Below are 15883 nucleotides of genomic sequence, written 5' to 3'. Positions count from 1 at the left end.
CGGGTTTGCCATTTATAGACACGGTGCTAATTGTAAGGTTTGGTAAATCTTTCATGTGACCTGTGCACCCCTAAACTTGCCCTCCCTCATTATAGTCCTATTTATATTACCGGTAAAGAAAAAAACTTTTCAATTCACAGTTTGTCTTAAGATCAGACTTTTGCACATACAATGGCACATGTTCTCATAATGAGTCCTATTCAAAGGGGAACCTGATGGTCATCACCATGGCCTCAGTCACATCACTTCCTTCTTCTAGTTTTTGGGGGGAGGTCATGGCATTAGAATTAGAGGTGATATGGTATAATAGATTCAAGCTAATACATTTGTAACCTGATAATGAAATTAAGAACACACACAAACACAGACACTCCATACACAGTCAGTTTAGTATAGAGTCATGCGAATCAAATCTTTTTTTTAACCAGACCTGGTCATGAGATGATCTACATAATCTTTCTTATAATATCTGCCAAATTTTTTTTTTTTTTAAATGAACTTCTACAGATAAAATCACATCAATTGTGACTTTCCTGTATAATCCAACAAACTCATTTCGTCATACGAAATACAAAAAAGGAAAGGCAAATACGGATTCGATCTTGGTCAACAGCGCGTATATATCGCCAGCTTAAAAACCTACGTTACTAATGTAGAGTTGCGTCCCTTATTATGTGTCAAAGGTCAGGATCTGTGTGCTAGGCAACGCAAGTCAGGTGTGGATAGGACCCGTTTCAGTGATTCAGTGTGCAAGTGATCTCAGCGGTTGATCGACAGGTGGTTTGTTACAGAGCTAGCTGTGGTGCATTCCAAAGTTTGATTTCTAACTGTCGTCACTTTTTATAAGGTAGGTTGAGTTTTATACCCATTTGAATATAGCGTACGTCCCATTTGAAGCATCTCAACAAATGAGCCATCTCACCAAATCCACTTTTAACCAGCAGATAGGCCCTAATCAAACGGTCGATGCCATTTCATGCTGTGTTGCTAGGTCTAACAAATACATCATTTATAATTAATTAACTCTTTCTTAATTTACATTCTTTGGCGTTTTTTTTCTTGATCGCATTATAAAAGGTTAACGTATTGGGAACACTAAGTCTTGTATTATTGGTCCAACAAGGAAATCCGAAATTATGTTTTGAACTGTAAATCGAATAATATGATCACTTGATTATTTGATATAAATATATCCTAAATAACAATTATTTATAGTAATAAGAACTTATGAACTCCCAGATGTTTATATATTAGCATATCCTATTTCATTTTATTCTTGCAGTTATAATTTGGAATTTACTAGACAAACTTCAAGATGCCCATTTTGTTTTGTAAACACACAGTTATAACCATTTCTGTCTTGAGTTCTCATTCAAAGACAAACTAATATACAATATATATTTTTATGTGTATATTAGGTTTCTAATTAAGTCATGAAACAGGAGGTTACCATAGTCAAGAAAATTACAGTAATCAGTGTTTGAAATTAAGCATGAAATTCCACATAGACAACAGTGCATGGTCAGCTGATGATACTTGACAGTGTTATTTAACTCAATTACAGAATGTCTTGACATGAAGTTTAAACAGGGTATGCCCCATGTTGGTTATTGAATATTGTACGAAAAATCTGAACTGGCAACTTTTTAACCAGGGTTGCTTTTGGATAGTTAACACTGGTTAAAAGTGGATTATTTAGAGTCCCAGGATACCATTGGAGCAAACCTCAAACACCCAAGTGGCCTCCATTAATTTCAAACACCTAATTTAATACAAATATTTGCTATAAAAATGCTTAACTTCATTTTAAAGTCATCTAGTTTCACAAATAGTATGATAATTAACCTAATTTTAGAACGTTATCAAACTGAAATTGTTTTCAGGAAACAGGAGTTTTGATAAACATGGCTGCCTCTGGAATAGCTGAACATGCTGAAGCTCGCAGGAAACAGATCGTCATCAACAGGAGAGCCTACAATATCAAGAATATGATTGTAAGGAACATACATCTTATATATCCTTACATCAAACAGTGTTTGAAATTGAGCCAAGAGTCTGCCATCTTCAAATCAGTTACATTTCTCTAGTCAATTAAAGGGTACCGAAACCCAACTGTCTGGAGCCTGTGTCCTGTCTTGGTCTAGACTTGGTACTTGTTCCATGTATGATACTGTGACATTGTCTATTTGAAAAAGGTGTACTATTGAACTGCCACACTGACGTATACATGTTAACTTAGGTTAGGAGACAGCGTGGTGTTTGAGAGACATCCATTCATTTTGTTAAAACTGTAAAAAAAATGTTTCTACCCCAGTGCTTCTTTAAGTTAATTTGATTTATTTTAATTATTCTTACAATGGATTATTTTCATATGAGTTAAGCACTCAATGTTAATGAGGTATTGTCAGTGAAACATATTATATTTTGATGATTAGATCTGACCCTGCTTTCTGAACTAAGTATTAGACTTGGTATTAACATTTAGCATGCAGAATTGTTTTAGCATAAGGCACTGTAAAGAGGGTGTATGGTTTCAAACAGTCAATGCTTCATTAAACAAGTGACAATTGTAGAACTATTTTGCACATTTATTCCCGATAGAAAACTATACCTTACTATACAAAAATATCCGGATGTTTTCAATCATACCAAGGTTAAGACCAAAGCGAACATAAAATTTGTAAATTTTCTTGAACTTTCCTGAATTACATCATTGATACTTTCTTAACTTGAAATGTTTTCTTTTTGAGGTAAATAAACAACTGAAAGTTTTGATATTTTGCAAGCTGAGCATTTACGTATATTACACGTAACTTAAATGGTATGCAATGGCTACTCGTTACACTGTTATTGAGGGTGTCATTTGGAGGGTGCTTTGACTAAGCGCTGGTTGAATGGGTTTGAGAGTTTTAAGGTCACTGAGTACAGTAAATGGTGTGGATTAAAATTTCTTTGAGTAATGTTTTATATCAAGCATTTGGAAGATGTAAATTGATTTAGTTTGGGAATAATTAATATTGTGAAAAGAATATCTTTCTACTTATGTGAATATTTTTAACTGTCCTAGGAACAAAATTAAGTACCTTTTACAACACATCTTTCATTTGAAAAATTCATAATACTATGTTCAAATGGAATTAACACAAGCACTGAATGTACTGAGAGAGATAAGCAACAGGTGTCATTGTATTTTCACATACCGGTATTTTTCTTTCTTGTCATGTGAATATAGTGAGATCACCGTGAGGCCTTATAATTAAATGCCTTTAAATTGCTAAGATAGACACACGAGCCACAGTCAACAGACAGAAAAACTCAACAAGCACTAGCGTCTGCCAAGTAGAGTTGAGTCATGTTAGTTCGGACCTCATTAGTCAGTTTCTGGAGGATTCTGTTGGCTATATCGGCAGACAAAAGGCATTATCCTGTTACAATTTAATCCAGATATTTGTTAATCCGGATATAGTGTTCCTGGAAACAGTATCATCTGGATTAACAGGGTTTGACTGTATGTAAGAATTATCCCAATGCTGGTCCAGGTGTATCAGCTAGTACACCAACAGTTTTGTTGTGGGATCTGGGAAACTTTAGCCTAAGATATTCAATAATAAAACTGTTGGTGTATTTGGTCGATGCTCTGTGAAAGGTATGGGTATAACTTATTAACATTTATTTCAATCATTAATTGTGATGTTCATAGCTGACAAAAGTAACTGAAAAAGCGATAAAATATTTTCGAAAGCTGTCCTTAATACATAAAAAGTTAGTTTCCAAAGGTTTGTTCCTCTACTCAGTGTCGATATCAGTGACTTGACAATCACACTGTTCAAAGTTTGTTAACACCAAGGTTACGGTTCCCAAATTGTGTCTATTTGACAGACATCATAGAAAACAAACTCTTTATGTAGGATACTTTTTGAGATTTAAAAAAAAAATTTAATCTGATTATTCACTGCTGTGAGTGAGGGTTCAGTCTACAAGTACAACTGGGTAAAATTACTCCATGTTTAAGTTAGATTTACTCTACACCAGTTATTACATTGTTATTTTTGCTGGGGAAAAAACCCTACGAATTTTCTTGTTCTGCAGACACATCTACAATAAATTGCCAGTATCAAAAGGTCAAATATAATTTTACATAGACTAAACATTCCATATCATTTTGTTTGTAATTTTCTCAAGATATTCCATATCTGAAAACAAGAAAAGTTGTTGGTTAGTCCTTTAATGTGTTTCACAACTTTAAGAATTGTAATAAATATTTTCCCTTCACAGGAGGAACTAAGAGACAACCCGGATATGTACATGCCCCCACCAGCAGAGCGTCCCCAGTCTAAGTACGACACAGAGTACTCCTCCTCACACATGAGGAAAGTTGGCAGTCCGCCAGGGATCTCCGACCATCACGCCCCCATCATTGACAAGTAAGTTACACTCTGGGAGGAGACGGTCTTGCAGATCTGATGGAGGTCAGAATCTTGTTTCAGCTAACTGTAAATAATCCAGTCTTGACCAGACAAACCAGTAACTGAAAAGGAGGGAAAGAGCAACGATCCACACTATCAGTGCGTGATGACACGGTGTTAGATTAGTCATTGAGTCTGACCAGCTAATTCTCTTTAGTCGGTTCTTACAACAAGCATGAGATAGTGGGGATCAATCTACTCCAGAATCCTCAAGATGTACAAATCTAAAAGAAGGTGAAACGAGGAGATCCTGTGACAGCTAAGGGATGCAACTCTGCATAGCTATTTGCAATGGCTTACCTTTTCTAAGGTAATCCATTTGGCCTCCTGTGTATAAATTCAATATTAATTTGATATGCTTTTTTTATTGGGTATACAATAGCATACATATCTTTGCCTCAGGAGATTAAAGCTTTGTTTGAATAAAACTATTGGTTGACCTTGCTGGTACTTTGTCCATTGCCAACTGTGGCTTGCTCATGAGAAGAGTTAGGAAAAGGATTTGATCTTCTACCATTGCCATTCACTGGTGACCCTCATTGTATCTTTTCTCATGAATCTCCCTGTGATGTCAAACTGTTCTTTTATAACCCACCCCTGGCATGGGTGTGTGTGTGAGAGTGCATGTTTGTTTGTGTGTGCGTGTGTGTTTTGAGCATGCTTATCATCTTGATGTAGAAAAAAAACATAACTAAATCATTTGATGACATATTTTCAACAAAACAATATTCATTAGCTGACCGATTCCACCATTTTTCCAGTCAGCCCATCCCTGATTAAAAACAGGTCCCTAATACTAAGCTTTAAAATCTATCACCCAAGACATGGTAGACCTGTCTGATATAGCAAAAAATAATGTTAATTATAAGGAAGCACAAGACCTAAAGTTAAGCATCAAGTTTCTGAGACTGTAGAATAGGTTATAAGAATAGCTCAGTGACCGTGAGGACCCGTGAAGTCCCGGGTAGAATAGGTCTTCAGCAACCCATACTTGCCGTAAAAGGCGACTTTGCTTGTCGTAAGAGGCGACTAACAGGATCGGGTGGTCAGGCTCGCTGACTTGGTTGATGCATGTCATTGATCCCAATTGCGTGGATCGATGCTCATGATGTCAATCACTGGATTGTCTGGTCCAGACTGGATTATTTACAGACCGCCGTATGAAGCTGGAATATTGCTGAGTCCAGCGTTAAACAACAAACAAACAAACAGTGACTGTGAAATCAGCTCTGGTCTCTACTACTTACATTCATTGAAGACTCAGCGTCTCATAAACAAACACATCTTCCCGAGGCAAGAGAGTTAAGTGACTTTAAAAGTCCAGTTTCTACCCTTGCCGAACTAGGCTGGTATTATGGAGTTACATTTTGGCTGGGCTAACGAGTCTTTGCATCGTCCAATCAAAATTGCGCCCCGAAATCGAAATCCGGTTCGTAAACTGTCGTGCATAGGTCGATTTGCAAAGCATGTGCACCACCAACTCGTCAGCAAATATTTTCCAAATCTTTTCATGTTTTTAATCAAGGGGCTCACATGATTTGATGCATTTCCAGATGTTTTATCACAATATACATCTTGATTATCGATCAGATCGTCCTGACTGGGTGCCACCATTTTGTGTGAAACAAACACAAGTGATACGAGAAGTGGATTCTGATTGATCCATAGGAGAGGCTTAGAATGGACATAACTGGTAATAGCCACTGGTGGCGCTACGATCGAGCCCAGGAATTCCAGCCTTATTCGGCAAGGGTGGAAACTGGACTTTTAAAGTCAGTTAACTCTCTTTCCTCGGGAAGATGAAACAAACAATACAGTATACAACATGCATGTCAAAACAGCTCCTTAGACACTTGATCTGCCAGGCTTCCTCTCTGTGGACAGTTGAATAGCTACACTTGTTCACTTGTCCTATGGTTACCATCAGTATATGTCATAGAGTGGGTATATTGCAATATACGATCGAGCCCAGGAATACCAGCCTTGTTCGGCAAGGGTGGAAACTGGACTTTTAAAGTCAGTTAACTCTCTTTCCTCGGGAAGATGAAACAAACAATACAGTATACAACATGCATGTCAAAACAGCTCCTTAGACACTTGATCTGCCAGGCTTCCTCTCTGTGGACAGTTGAATAGCTACACTTGTTCACTTGTCCTATGGTTACCATCAGTATATGTCATAGAGTGGGTATATTGCAATATACGATCGAGCCCAGGAATACCAGCCTTGTTCGGCAAGGGTGGAAACTGGACTTTTAAAGTCAGTTAACTCTCTTGCCTCGGGAAGATGAAACAAACAATACAGTATACAACATGCATGTCAAAAACTGCTCCATAGACACTTGATCTGCCAGGCTTCCTCTCTGTGGACAGTTGAATAGCTACACTTGTTCACTTGTCCTATGGTTACCATCAGTATATGTCACAGAGTGGGTATATTGCAATAACCCGAAGCCTGAATACGCTATATACCATGTATACACTACCAATAACTAAAACCAGTTTGGGAAAGAATTGTGTCCTTTCGATCCATTAGTTCATTAAACTCGTATCAGTTGTGAGTGGTATCAGCTGGGCGCTTTCAACATACAAGCTCAATACACTGCCGTGACAGACATACTCTGTAAAGAGTTGTGGCCACAATCAGCATGGTGTTGGTGTAATAAATATGGCTTGACGGTGAAAAAGCTATCCTTTATCGCCACCTAATACTTACTGTGCCTTTATATCAATGATCAGAAGTTTGTCTGGCTGTGAATACGTGTATTTAACTGGGCTATGGGAAGCTTGTACAGGAAGATCGATATCAAGCGACTTGACATTTTCACAGGTGAAAGATTAACTGTGATTATATCTCTGAACTTTAAAAGCCTATTCCTAAGGCGTCAGACTTGTTTAGAGATACAATGGCTTCTTAAGAACCTGTTGATCCTGAAAATATAATAAAGAGGAAAATATTTTCATGGCGAAAAAGCTGATAAAAACTTTATTATATATATTGTTAACATTAACATGATTAGGTTAGTCGAACTTTATTATATTTATTGTTAACATTAACATGATTAAGTTAGTCTAACTTTATTTTATCTATTGTTACCATTAAAATGATTAAGTTAGTCTTGAATTTTAAGCTACATGGTTGGTCATTACCTATATGGTACATCCCATGTCATCCCATGAGGGGTTGAACAAATTAAAAAAGTTTATTTCGGGATGTTTTGTTTATGTTTTTGGGGGACCTTTTTTTTCCTCTGATCTTTTGGTTTGTTATTACTCACTGGCCATTGCAAATCTTTGAAACAAGAAATTCAATTGGTTGGCCTCGTAAAGCATCATGAAAAGTATCCCTTGTCAAATGATATATTTTCATAAATTTTGTTCAACAAGTTAGGTTTAATAACTTAATGTACAAAATCTCCCCAGGTAGTTAAAATTAATCAAGCCACTTACTTCCTATCTCGCTCACGGGACTTAATTCTCAGGCCATCGAAAGCTATTAAGTCGTCATCAAATGAAAGGATTAATACTTCAGTCACTTCGACACTTCTGGCTATTTCTCCTAATCCCTCAGATCAGGGACATCAAATACCATTTGTGCAATCAGCCAGGCTGTTTTATACCAGAAATCTCACTTCTCCCGTTCGGATCTATTTCTCGTTAGAGACAAACTCGGTCCCAGTCAGGAAACTGGTGATTACCCTACAGCATGCTGATCAATGAATACACGCTATTCACCGCAGGCGTCGAAGCGTTGTGGCGTTTCCCTGTAGCTGTCAGTAGTCGATATGGACAAGCCAAGCCATTGATCTAAGCTAAGAATGTTTCTCTGTGGCTTTACTGCCTCTACCTGACTGTATTAGCAAAAGAACTGCTCATGAAATTAACCCGACCAAAGGGCCATTTTCCGCAGACTAATATACAGTGTCTGCAGAACTAAAAGACTTGAGAGTGCTTTGTGTTCTACATTGTTGTCTAACTATGGGATATTGCTGGTTTCAAAAGGCAATGAACTTGGGTTATTTGACAGCAGTCTGTAAACATTTCATGCCAGGCATGTAGAATGCTGTCTTGTTACACAGTGTGTATGGGTATTTGCTTCTGATCAAAGAAACTGACTCACTTAAACAAACTTTTTCTAGACTGTTGAGCTTGATGAGACTGACACTCTGGGAATACTGGGTAGTTGCTGAGTGCTTGGTCATCAGATGTTTGGTTATAATGATGTAATGGAACTTTATCAGACAAACTGAATCATCGTGAGTACTATATGGACATGTCTGAAATGCTGTTCCTTCCTGAAATTGTTGAATATTTAGCAGTATATATATAATTCTTTCATGTTTATTGATATACCAATTGATTCTCCTGTATAACATATTTTCATTGTCATTATGTCTCAAGTATGTGCAAAAGATAAATAATCACAAAAATAGAAGTTAAATCCCTAAAAATATATATGCTTAAACAATAATGCAAACATATTCATTCATTCATTCATTCATTCATTCATTCATTCATTCATTCATTCATTCATTCATTCATTCATTCATTCATTTATTCATTCATTGTCTTGTGTGTAAAACAAGAGAATTACTTATTTTATTGTAAAACAAAATTGAGGGACAAACAAAATAAAACAGCAGCATCCATCATTTCTGTGGGATTACCAAACATCTATTCAGAAAGATTCTGCACTCATATGCTGGATTTGGTGCAAAACTAAATCAACATTTTCGAGGGTAGCCTAATTGTTAAAACGTTTAGTTGTCTGTCGAATAACTCCGGTTTGATTTCCCACATGGGGGCAATGTGGGAACTCCATTACGCGTGTCCCCGCGGTGATATTACTGTTCAGCTGATGTTTTTATTCCTGTTCTTCAGACTGCGGCGAGAGCAAGTGAGACAACAGCAGCTAGTGGACTACTCCGCCAAACTACCTGGAAGGCTTTCTGTGAGTACCTTGTTACACTGAAACCTTCTTAATCTGGAAAGTCCTATTTCCAGGGAAAACATCTGGATTAACAGAATTATGAATACCGTATTCGACATAATAAGCTCTCAAAATTAGAAATAGGGGTCTCTTATTAGAATAATAATTTGTGAAGAAAAAACAAGAGTTGAAAGATCAATTTCGTGGTTTATGCTGACAGCCTGAAATGTTTATATACAACATATATATTTTTCCAGAATTGAATTGCCCATTATAAAGGGTGCATATAACACTTGAATGCATATTATACACGAACAAATAAGTCTTGTGTACATTGATCAATCGGAAGGGGTGCTAATTGGGATTGTTCACTGGCCAATATATTAGCAATTATCGCCATGGGCGCTTATTACGTCGAATACGGTACACGAACCATGGGTTACTGAGTAAGCTTCCTGGAGTAATCTGGTAATCGTCCAGGAGGGGCATCTGTATTGATGGAGTCTGGAATAATGAGCTTTCACTGTAATTACACTGTGAATGTGAATTTCACCATTACTAGGAAATACTCAATTGTGATTGGCTTATCAGAGGTTTCAAATCCCAGTAACAGGCTTCTTATAACAAGAAAAATGCTTATTTAGAACACGCATCATCATGTAAGCTAATAGAGAGACTGGGGAGATAAAAAATAATGCTTTCTTAAACCTGGTCAGTGGGAGTTTCAAATATTTATATTTGAAGTGTATGTAACATAATGATGAGTTATAATTATAAGTATAATTCAAATTATTGCCAGTGCAACTTCAGGCCAAACAAATATGGATACGCTGACCCTAACAAAATGAAAAAAGGAAAAAAGAAATACTGAAAATTATTATACCGACTGCAAATGAACTTTTCACCACAAAACAATTGTATATACAATAGTTTAAACTGGAAAACTGATTAGACCAGATTCAGAAACACTGCAAACATGGCAGATATTTGAATAACTTGAGGAACAAACCCTAAATTTGAAATCTTTTTATCGTTTTTTGTTTTTCCAACCTACCAACCTGGATTTTTCAAAGACAAAATATGTAAACTGAGAAATTCCTCTCTTAGGAGCTTTATATTAAATGAAAAATCTGCAGTCCTCTCTCATCCTTTCTCCAGCTCTAGCAGTCTATACTCATCCCCTGTTCAGCTCAAGATAGGGGCCACAGGTGGCCCAGTCATCTAAGGTGCCGCGATTCGCTGTGCAGAGTTGCGTCCCTTGGGCATGCCAGAAACTAATGATTGTGGGTTCGAATCCTGGTTCGCCCTGATTATGTTTCTGGGTTTGTCAGCACCATACCAGTGCTCATGGGTTTCACCGAAGTGGTAAACATCTGAGAACTGCATCACTTCGGGCTTTCCTCCCACATTAAGCTGACAAGCCGTGATATAACTGGAATACTGTTAAAAGTGGCGTTAAACCCAACTGACTCACTCACTCACTCAGCTCTAGCAGCCGAAACCCATCCCTTCTCCAGCTCTAGCAGCCTATACTCATCCCTTCTCCAGCTCTAGCAGCTTATACCCATCCCTTCTCCACTTCTAGCAGCTTAAACCCATCCCTTCTCCAGCTCTAGCAGCCTATACCCATCCCTTCTTCAGCTCTAGCAGCCTATACCCATATCTTCTCCAGCTCTAGCAGCCTATACTCATCCCTTCTCCAGCTCTAGCAGACTATACCAATCTCCTCTTCAGCTCTAGCAACCTATACCCATCTCCTCTCCAGCTCTAGCAGCCTATACTCATCCCCTCTTCAGCTCTAGCAACCTATACCCATCTCCTCTCCAGCTCTAGCAGCCTATACTCATCCCCTCTTCAGCTCTAGCAGCCTATACCCATCCCCTCTTCAGCTTTAGCAGCCTATACCCATCCCTTCTTCAGCTCTAGCAGCCTATACCCATCCCTTCTTCAGCTCTAGCAGCCTATACCCATCCCCTCTCCAGCTCGAGCAGCCTTTACTCACCCCCTCTCCAGCTCTAGCAGCCTATACTCACCCCCTCTCCAGCTCTAGCAGCCTATACCCATATCTTCTCCAGCTCTAGCAGCCTATACTCATCCCCTCTTTAGCTCTAGCAGCCTATACTCATCCCCTCTCCAGCTCCAGCAGCCTATAGGGGCGGTCGGGTAGCCTAGTGGTTAAAGCGTTCACTCGTCATGCCGAAGACCCGGGTTCGATTCCGACATGGGTACAATGTGTGAAGCCCATTTCTGGTGTTCCCCGCCGTGATATTGCTGGGATATTGCTAAAAGCGGCGTAAAACCATACTCACTCACTTACTCACTCTAGCAGCCTATACCAATCCCCTCTCCAGCTCTAGCAGCCTATACTCATCCCCTCTTCAGCTCTAGCAGCCTATACTCATCCCCTCTCCAGCTCTAGCAGCCGATACCAATCCCCTCTCCAGCTCTAGCAGCCTATACCCATCCCTTCTTCAGCTCTAGTAGCCTATACCCATCCCTTCTTCAGCTCTAGCAGCCTATACTCATCCTCTCTTCAGCTCTAGCAGCCTATACTCATCCCCTCATCAGCTCAAGCAGCCTATACCCATCCCTTCTTCAGCTCTAGCAACCTATACTCATCCCCTCTTCAGCTCTAGCATCCTATATTCATCCCCTCATCAGCACTTGGAGATTAAGAGACTTGAGGGCCCCTTGATACATGAGGGTTACTTTGTAGAATCATTAACACTTGACCTGATATGACTCTATTTTGGAGATTATACATGTATAAAAAAGTGTCAGTTTTTTTTAATGAGATTTAAAACCTGAATCAAAGGGAGAAAATCAAGGGGTTCATAGCTCATAATAACCCAAGGGAAAGTGTGTTTATCTAACTTAGAAACCGAAAAAAGAGAAACTTAAAACAACATTTGTCAACATTGTTATGTTTCAAACATACTTTACACGAACATAAGGAAACGGACATCTCTGTTGCTGGTGTTCAGGTACTTGAAAAAGACATTCTTAAAAGCATTGTGGTTTATCAGCGCCTCTGTAGCCTATATACTAATGGAACACTCACTGGGCTACAGATACAAAGGTCGGGTGTTCGATTCATGGAGATATAAAGAAAACATTTGCCATTTGATGTGACATCATTCCGCCCCTTTCATTACAATATTAATTTCTAGCAAGAGACATTCACATGTTACAATATAAACGGAAGTTGCATAAATAAAATCCCCGGGATATTATAACTGCCCTGGTTATGAGATTTAACCCAATTTGAGAACAATAGGATGATGTCACTAGAGGTACATCTAGAACTTTCCTCACACCTTTGCTGTTAATGTAAAGAAATCTGTTTTAGTCGTGTGAATTAATTGTTTTATCTTCCTCTTTCAGTCCACAGACTACACCCAACAATGGTAGAAATACAGTATCACCTGTCCTACTTCGACAACCTGTCTCCATGGCAACCACTGCGCTTGGAAGAGCTTTGCCGATTGTTAATATAAGCTGTCCTAACCTACTTTTGGGTGTTTTTCAACAATGCAACAGGGTTTTATGAAGTCACCTCTGCATTAAGTATTTAAATTTTGAAAATTGATCCAAATGTATAATTGTGATGAGTGATTATAGTGTTAAGACCGTCAGTATTACTTTATCCATATACAGTATTTTTCATGTTATCTGGTAACACAATCTTCCTTTCAAAGAACAGCACAAAAGCCGTCAAAGCTGGAACAGAATAATTTATGATTTTTCCATTTGGCATTTTAACTGTTCTTTAATAAGATGTCATTTCAAGTTTGTGATCATTTTCATATATGTTTTAAGTGGCAATATTTCCTGTTTTATGAATATTATAACACTGTTAGAACTTTTGATTTGAAATACATCTAGAAGTTTGCCCTGTTATTAAGCTCCTGTGATATTTCTGTTTTGTTAGTGTCAAGTGATACATTTATTTTATGTCACCGAGTAAGCTATTCTTATTCACCCTGAAAACACTTAACATTCTTTATTTTATTTTCACAAACATAATACTGTGACTTCTTTATCACAAGATTTGAGGCCTGTTTGTCATGTTAATTGCCCCATTTGATTACCTAAGTTTGAATCGTCTATTGATTTGAGAATCAATGATCTATCTTGATTTTCTTACGAGATATGAATAAGCCTTTCTTTACGTTTATATCTTCCTAACTATCAAGGAACTTATGCTACAATAATCATGATAATAGTATTTTATTGTACTGTCATACTCATCAACCAATCAAATGAGGACCACAGATGTTTTAGTGCATATGAACAAACAATGATTGAATACCTCTTTGGATCAAAGCCAGTCACACAACATCCTTCAGAGTGACCTCTGTTTAAGGGGAACTTGCCTAATCAGGGCTGAGATTACTTTGTCCTGAACACTGGAAGTCAGGTCTGACTAACATTGAACATACCTAAGCATTCTGTTCCAATAAGCTTTGTTTTGAAAACTACAATTGTGAGTGTTTTCATTTTGATATTTGAATGAAGTACTAGTATTCCAGAGCTAACATAGGGGTAAGTATTCTTTAATAAATGCCTGCCTTTAATTCTTTTTATGTTTCTCTGGGTGCAGACAAGTAATACCGTATTCGACGTAATAAGCGCCCCGCTCTAATAAGCACCCACAGAAATATTTGTTAATATATTGGCTAGTGAACAATCCAAATTAGCACCCCTTCTAACTGATCAATGTACACAAGACTTATTTATTCGTGTATAATATTCACTCATGTGTTATATACACCCTTAATTATGGGCAATTAAATTCTTGAAAAATTTATCTTTCGTGTATAATAGGAACAGACTTTTCTTTTGTATCATTTCAGGCTGTCAGCGTAAACCACGAAATTTACGATCTTTCAACTCTGGGTTTTTTTCACTGAAATTTTATTCTATTAAGAGACCTCTATTTCTAATTTTGAGAGCGCCCTGGGCGCTTATTACGTCGAATACGGTACATCATGTATTTCAAGGGAATCAGAATAGGCTAGTCAAAGATATCTTGTTTGTAGTAACTGCTTTACACACTTGTTTTTGTTGAACAATGTTACAGTGTCTTACATCAAATCAGATCCCTTTTCAGAGATCAAGTTTTGGTATAACCTTTTAATTACTGTTCACTTATCATGCTTAAAATATAAGAATCAATTCATTTGTATATATTCTTGACTTAAAGACAGTAACTAGTAATGATACATCATCGTTGCAAGAAAAATCAAACAGGTGAAAACCTTTTATAAGTATTATTGTCAGGATATTTACTCAGATATGCACACATGTATTTGAAGCACCATTCAGTATTACTTTTGTAGGTTTGCTTTACTGTGTATATTGTATGTGTTTATCATGCACTGGCTGCCTTATGATTTATACAATAAACTGTTTATCACATGATGTGGTTTGTATTTTAGTTCACTTCAAGTGAGTGAGTGAGTTGGGTTTTACGCCGCTTTTAACAGTATTCCAGTCATATCACAGTGTGTCAGCTTAATGTGGGAGGAAAGCCCGAAGTGATGCAGGTCTCAGACGTTTACCACTTCGGTGAAACCCACGAGCACGGGTATGGTGCTGACAAACCTAGAAACATAATCGGGGAGAACCGGGATTCGAACCCACAATCATAGGTTTCTGGCGTGCCTAAGGGACGCAACTCTGCACAGTGAATCGCAGCGCCTTAGACGACTGGGCCACCCGTGCCCCCCAGTTCACTTCAAGACAGCAAATATGTATCCTGTATGATTTATGACATCAGCAGAAAACAGAGCAGCCAGGTGACCAATGGTTCAAGTCTTGTTTCTTATGCTGATGGCCGAATTTGATTCCCCTAAGGAAAACCATGTGAGAAGTCTATTATTCATTATGTGCGTGCATGCGTGCATGCATGTGTGCGTGTGAATGTTGTTTACATCATACTCAGGTACCGGTATATTACAACCATGTGACGATGGCCTGTGTGTTGCTGAGTTTTTGAATGGCAAACCAGTCGTTAACAATAGGAGCACCAATCCATGCCATCAGGCACAGGGACACACAAACAGCCAGGTCACAGATTGTAACTGCCCAGTGCTCTCTACTTGACACTCCTGACACGAGGGGGGACGGGTGGCCCATTCTTCTAATGCACCCAGATTCACTGTGCAGAGTTGCCTCCCTTCGGCAAGCCATAAACCTATGATCGTGGGTTCAAATCCTGGGACACCTCAATTATGTTTCTAGGCTTATCAGCACCATACCCATGCTTGTGGGTTTCACCAAAGTGGTAAACGTCCGAGACCTGCATCACTTCGGCCTTTCGTCCCACATTGGGCTGACACACCGTGATATAATAATAATACTGCTCAAACCCAACTCACTCATGACAAACATGGTATAATGATGAATTCTTCTACCTAGAATCACTCTAGGACAACCTTTATTTGAAGAATGAAATAGTGCTAAATATTGTATTAAAAGATAA

At 38.2% G+C, this 15883-nt stretch overlaps 1 protein-coding gene across 1 annotated transcript; it reads left to right on the top strand.

The window, feature by feature from the left end:
• The first annotated feature begins 683 nt into the window (after positions 1–683).
• LOC124149213 lies at positions 684–14820 on the top strand. Its single transcript, XM_046520652.2, has 5 exons — positions 684–847; positions 1884–1994; positions 4276–4424; positions 9348–9417; positions 12781–14820. Exons 2-5 carry the CDS (start codon positions 1905–1907, stop codon positions 12805–12807), a joined length of 336 nt encoding a protein of 111 aa, XP_046376608.2. The 5' UTR covers positions 684–847; positions 1884–1904; the 3' UTR covers positions 12808–14820.
• The last annotated feature ends 1063 nt before the right edge of the window (positions 14821–15883 follow it).

Source organism: Haliotis rufescens, unplaced genomic scaffold (assembly GCF_023055435.1).
Source record: "Haliotis rufescens isolate VD_foot unplaced genomic scaffold, xgHalRufe1.0.p SCAF_4, whole genome shotgun sequence".
NCBI classification, from domain to species: Eukaryota; Metazoa; Mollusca; class Gastropoda; order Lepetellida; family Haliotidae; genus Haliotis; species Haliotis rufescens.
Note: the sequence above shows the minus strand (reverse complement) of the source record. Positions and strands in the feature narration are given on the sequence as shown.